The 6,740-nt window shown below is 39.4% G+C and overlaps 1 protein-coding gene across 1 annotated transcript in view; it reads left to right on the top strand.

The window, feature by feature from the left end:
- LOC104509686 (inactive N-acetylated-alpha-linked acidic dipeptidase-like protein 2) overlaps positions 1 to 4,081 on the top strand; it is a gene marked incomplete at its 5' end in the record, with an annotated part of 109,742 nt that extends 105,661 nt beyond the window's left edge. The window contains one exon of the mRNA XM_010151715.1: positions 3,883 to 4,081. Within this exon, the coding sequence (XP_010150017.1) occupies positions 3,883 to 4,081 (199 nt within the window). The remainder of the gene's footprint in view (positions 1 to 3,882) is intronic.
- Positions 4,082 to 6,740: the final 2,659 nt, after the last annotated feature.

Consider the following 6,740-nt stretch of genomic DNA (forward strand, 5'->3'; position numbering starts at 1 on the left):
ACTCTATACTTGCCATCATGTCCTAATAATTTAATAATTACTTTTCAAAATCTCCAACGTAAGCTCTTAGGTAGGAGCCTCTTTGTAAGTGCCTGAATAATTCAACTTGTGTTGTACATTACCTACACACAAACGTTCCTTGTAAGCCAAACAATCCTTTTTCATGACAAGAATAATGTAGTAATGTAGTTTTGTCTTGTATTGTCCAGTTGTTCTAGTATAATCTCCAAAACAGTGTGAAGTTGTGTTAAAACCAGTATATTTTTAGTGTGATCTGCCATTCAAGAATTTCGCAAATTTGTTCTGGTGTGGTGGGGGTGACATTTCAGCCTTATTTGTGATAACATAAAGCTCTAATGGTATTATTTTCATCAATAATGTTTATGTTGCTAGGCCTGCAAAGGGCTCATAAAGTACAGAAAATGTTCTTTTAGAACTGATTTTTATAGTTTCTTTGCTTTAGTTTCCTATGGCTGGTTCTTTCCTTCGGAGCCATCTTACCTCTTTCAGTGGTGCTGCCTGAAGTGATTAGTTAGGTTTCCTACTTCAGTGTTAGACTTTTCAGGTCAGTGTGATGTGTCGCTGAGACAAGCTCATTAAGATGAACGACGTGTGTTGTAATTTCATTAGTGTCATCAATAATGTATTGCACTTTTCTGTTTGGGAGCCTCTTTTTGTTTTGTGTGGGTCAGGCTGACTGTGTAAATTACATTTGTAAGATCGAAGTAGTTAAAGATGAAGGTGGATACTTTGGCAATTAGACCAGAGGCTGCAGTTGTTGGTTAGAGGTGTAGGCTACAAAACCAATTTGTAATAAGGAATGTGCAAGTAGCTGAATTTCACCGTGTACGTTGAAGTCTCTTGGTATCATTATGCATGTTCTGGTCACAGTGGTATCTATGCCAATGAAATGGCTGGGGTTTATTTTTCAGCCAATGTGTAATCTTTAATGCAAACACTTTTCTGACTTGTAAAGGTTTGGAAGTAATAAACTGGACCAGCCATTTTTTTTCATTTGATGAAGCTTGGACAGAGATAAGAAGTAAAATTGTATAAATTGACTCTCATGAACATGCATAAAGAGAGAAATCATTTTATGCTACAAAGGGGTGGCATGGCTTGCCAAGCAAAGATAAGTAATTGGAAAATAGAAGATCCTGGTGAGAATTCCTAGCAGAAAATCTGAAAAAGCAGGTGCCGTATAATGTTTCTTATTTTTTGCATACATAAAAATAAAAAATAGTTTCTGTCATACTATGCAGTTGGCTATGCTGAAGTCACATTACTATTGCAAAAGTTAAGATAGTCTTTTAAGTTATGAGGGCAGGCTGCTTTGTCTCTTCCATCCATCAAACAACTCAGCTTTTCTCATTAGACGCTGATGATACAGGCAGGATGGGCCAGGAGTACTTGTCTCTTACTGTGGATCACCTGCTGTGGATTTACTGCAGAATCGCAGGTGATTCCAAAATCACAGCAGTAGTGTTAAACTGTATTAACATCTCTGTATGTCAAGGTAAACCATCTTTTAGCCTGTGCGCCTTGTTTAGAGCACATGTGGAGGTGGGGTAGGGGAAGATCTGTTCCTGTTCACCACAAACATTTTCTCAGCTGTCCCCAAATATTCCTGTCTTCAGGTCATCCTGTCTTGAGAGTCTCATTTCTAGCAGTCTAAGTTAATGTGTGTTGCTTTGCTGATGGTTATTGTCTTACGACATTTGTGGTAGTTGACTTTACCCACGGTAAAGGAATAGAGGGATCCTATTATAGATCAGGATGCCAGTGTTGTAGGGATTTGGAGCAGAGTTGTAGCTCAGTCAAACTCTCCCAGCCACCACACAGGACTGTCACATGCCCTCTGAGAGTAGAAAACACTGTGGTTATCTCTAGCATTGCCCCTGCTGTTCAAGGGCTTTGAGGGGCTGTGAACAGCCTTCTATCTCCCTGTGAACTTGAGAAGTATAGGGGAGAGTTCTTCAAAAGCCCAGTTCTGCTGTCACTGATCTCAGCAGGAGTCCCTGAATTGATTTCAGAAGGAGCAAAATCAATACCTACTTTGAAACCTACAGTATTTCCCATTGCACAGCCTATCCTTAAAAAACAACTAACCAAGAATTTATCTGGTTCTGAGCATGCACAGGTTTCATCTACTAGATCATAGAGATACTTTAGGGACAGTCCATAATATAACTTTAGTCCCTTTTGAGTGTAAGCTGCATCATGGCCTCAAGGAACAGGAGCATCGGCTCGGAACTGCAGAAGCAGGCAGTTGTCCTCCTCAGTACAAGCTGAAGAAGGTGTTGCCACATCTGCTTGTTACTGCCCTCTGGCTGGAGGTTTCTGTCCCCACTGAGCTGTTCCTGTGAGTGTTCCTAAACTGTTTTGGTTGAAATCATCTAGATCAGTGATAAACTACCATTTATGCTGTGTGAGCTATCCTTCTACTGCAGCACTGGAATCCAACTGTTTCCCTCCTCTGTTTAAAACCACTATGTATTGCATCGCAGAGCACTTGAAATGATTATAAGTATTGCTGTTGGGACAAAAATCCTATCATTCCTCTGGCACGTTGCTGATTTCAGACCGATACCCAACATCAGAACGTAAAAACATAAAGACTGAACAATTGTTTTATGAGGATAAGTGTTATTTCATATCTTTGAAAACATTGCCCCTCATTCACAGCATTTTTTTAAACTGGCAGAAGATTGTAGCTGTGTTGTGGTGTCATTTTCTTGGGCTACTCTGTTCCCGTCCCCCCTTGTAGACTGGCAATTAGCTAACTCATATAAGAAGATACACATTTTAGGTCATCTGTGTTGTAGGTACTTGGCAGTTTTATTACTAATTTGGAGCTGCCATTGGGCCCGTTCTGTTCTGCAGTCAGGTTGGATCTAAGTTGTCGTGCTTGCTTGCTGGTTTCATTCTGTGGAAGAACTTCTCCATGCCCTGAACACCTGCCTTGTATTTAAGGATAAGGTCCTGCACCAGGTCACGTGCAGCTTTCCTGTTTCAAATTTCACTCACTTATGTTTACAGTCAAAGGAGCTCCTGGGTGGAGATTTATGATATTTACATGCTTTCTAATTAGGATAATGATTGCACCTGCTTTTAGAAAACATTTATAGCCTGCTTCAGTGTCTCAGTGAAATCACTGACTAGCTTTGAATTCTGAGCCTTCGACACCTGATACAGCCGACATTCACGAGGAATTAGGCATTACTTTTCATGTGTTTGTATACACGCCATTAAGAAATCTTGCAGACGTTAGAGGAAAACACAGATTTTCTTTCATAAGGGTTTGGCTGTAGATTCCATTTATTTCCTTGCTCAAGTATGTGACACTAATGATAGGTTGCTCTTGTTCGGATGCCACAGAGGGTTATTGATGAAATAAAGGCTGTGCTAAGGGCAGTGAGAGTTTTACCATTGACTTCGATGCAGCTAAAATTTCCCCTCTGAAGTGTGAAATAAATAACAGGAGCAGAAAGGAAACAAAAATAATCTGTGCCTAAGCTCCACAGTAATAACCAAACTTTTTTTAGAGAGGAACAAATAAAATCCAGCTGATACTTTGTGAGGAGTGAGATAGGTCTAGGCTCATGCTTTTGAATAAAATCTTGAATGGTCAAAGAGGAATGCGAAATTTTTTTGACAGATTTGGTGAATGTTTCGGGGTATGTGCACCTACGTCAGTGAACAGATGCGGTTTACAAAGCAATCATAAATATGCAGTTGTCTTTCAGTTGGCCATGGGTCAGCTTTACTGTGCGTAATATGTACCATCGGTGAAGTGTGGCTGGTACTTGCAGGGTCCCTTGATGATTTCTGATGAATTGTTTTGAGTAAAAAAGTTTACCATTCTCCATTGTTCTCTTTTAGAAATATTCTTTACAGACTAGATGAAAGGACAAGCCAGTTCTCAGTACTGCTGGAGGCACTGGAGCACTGCAAACTACATCAGTCAAATGAGACCATTCAAGCAGCGTTGTCAGAGGTACTGAACAGCATCAATTCAGCTCAGGTTTACTTCAAAGCAGGACTTGATGTGTTTGAGACTACCTTAGCTGGAAAGAAATGAGAGGATTCTCTGCATTCTAAGACGTTTGTTTACAACTTGCTAAACAAAAGTTCGACTTGGACCAGAATTTCTCTTGAGGATGAAACCTTTCTCAACTTTTCTTTCAGTTGGCGCTTAAAGGTACCGCAGAGGGTGTGTTTATAAATATAAAACAGTCTTTTGCACTGTTTACAGTATATTTCAAATGTCTGTTTCTGAACGTATAAAATGTAATGAGAGGGAATAACACTTAAGATATGATTTTTGGAAGGACATCTGCTGTATTTTTATATGTAAAATATATTTTTATGACTAAGAGCTCAATCTTGGAAAGTACCGAGCATGTCCTGCAATATGCTGAAGACCTGGTTCTGCGCCACCCCAGATGAATACCCAGGTGAGCTTTCCATGCCTACTTCGTCAGAAAAATGTGGCTTAAGTATACTCTTGTGTTTCTTAACTTTCTCAGCAAACTCATCTTCTTCCTTACTCCTTTCAGGGTAAGTAGTTGAAGGATGTGGCATTTCCTTGGGTATCCAGCACTGGAGTTAATCAGGAAATGCGCAAAACACCCTTACCAGTGCAATCCAACATCTTTATTCCTGTGGAACAATAAATACCTCAATTCTGAGATTACAGATAAACTTTGATTATCCCATTTCTGTATGAAAAATAGTTGTTTTCCTTAGTAATTCTTGGAGGTAATTTTTTTGTGATGATTTCAAATTATTTGAAAAGTTTGAATCAGTAGTAACACTTGTATAAAAATACTTTGAATCTTTTTTTTAAATAAATGAACTGCCTAGTCTTATAAGGCTACAGACCTTACAAACTTATACATTACCAAAACAGCCCGCTTCAAGGTCTCCCTAAATTTCCAGAGAGCTGTAAATGAAAACAAGACCTCAGAGTTCTGGGAACATTTTGGGGATTCCACCACTCAGCCATACCCCCCACTGTTCCAGGCTGGGTCATTCTGTCCCTACTGTCTGGCATATAGGACCTGGATTGTTCTCAAAAAAGCACAAGCAAAACATCAATTCATTCTCTGCTGTAGAACCAGGAATTCACCTCGGAAGGCACAAGCTGATGAAGCATATTGCAGGGCTAAAACTCAAATCTGTTTTGCATTGGTGGAAGCCCTGTACAAAGGCTGTAATCACACCATTACCTTGTTGGCCTGAAGCAATCTATGAATGAAAGGATCAGGAGGTTCAGTGTCCTAACCTCTAAGGGGATATTGTACACACCTGACAATTGCAGGTCTCATAATATAAACAGTTGAAATTGTTAAGCCCTATTGGGTTTAGAGTTTTACAGTCTCAGATGATTCTGGGGTTAGAGCTTAAAAAATTAATTTTATATAGATACTTAGAATTGAAATATAATTTATTTGATGGAAACGTTAAATGTATTGTTACCCAGTTTGCCACAGAAACATTACAGAAACATTTCAGGTTGCAATAAAAATGGAAAAAGTATCTGTATTAATATAAAAAAAATTGCCTTCCAGAAATTTTTTAAGTGCACAATTTGGTGAAAGGGTGGAAACATTTGAAACAGTACAAGACTTTTAAAAGTGCATGTTCACATAGCAAGTAATGAGAGTTGTTTATAGGTGTGGGTTTCTGTATGAACGTCCGTGGCAAGTGGGCCCCTATTAGCAGTGATCCGGGACTGGGCAGACACAGCTGTGCTGGTGCTACGTTTGTTTGCAAGTTGCTGTCATACCATGAGCAAAAGCATCCCGGCTGTGAGCAGAGGCAGGGCTGTGCAGTTGTACAGCGACAGCTGACGTGGGAATGTGTTCGGCATCAGTCAGCATGACTGCATGAACTTAGACATGATTATCTCCTTGGCATCTGAGAAGCAAGAGTATATGATTATTTTGCTAATGCTGGTAGCAACTCTGTTCACTGCAGAGACAATGTGACTTCTGAAGAGTAACATTTTTTTCTGATACTACAATGTTTGTTCATCCCCTTGTTTCCGTAGTGTTCTTCTTATTGTAATATGTAAACGGTTGGAATATCCACATCTGAGTTGTGTGTTTATTTTTGTCATAGTGTTTTGGGATGTACTTGCTCACTACATTTGGATTGTATTTTCTGATAGGGACTACTCAGTCCTGTGGTCTTAAGTGATATAGGGTCAGGTGCCATTGACAGACCGAAAAAAGAGATTAACACGTCCTTTAATTCTGCGAGGTGAATTTAATAACCACTTCCTCAGTCTTAGTATGTATGTGCCACTAAAATCACCTCTAATGGAACCAAAGTGTGCTCATGCAAAATGGGTGAAATCTGTTGGGAAGAGTATCCCTCATGTATGATTTCTCAACCATGTAATTCCTCACTAAAACATTTATCTTGTTTTTTCACTAATGTCCTTCTGTAACCACTTTTAAAATAGCAGACTTAGTACTCCACCACAGAAAGCACTGCTACAATAAATGCCTGTCTATTCTCGACACAATCGTATATTCTTGTTGGTGAGATGAATCAGATGAGCTATTTAGGGCCTTAAATGCATTGATTTCAATGCCATCTCACACTTCTAGATCTCTAGGCTTTTATTTCAGAGGTTCAGATCTTCATATACTGACTGCTCGCGGATAATATTTGCACCATTATAGCTTTGGAAAAGGCACTTTTGAGCCATATCCTTCCATTGATTTTTA

The sequence above is a fragment of the Eurypyga helias genome, unplaced genomic scaffold (genome assembly GCF_000690775.1).
Source record: "Eurypyga helias isolate BGI_N326 unplaced genomic scaffold, ASM69077v1 scaffold2645, whole genome shotgun sequence".
Taxonomy (NCBI): domain Eukaryota; kingdom Metazoa; phylum Chordata; class Aves; order Eurypygiformes; family Eurypygidae; genus Eurypyga; species Eurypyga helias.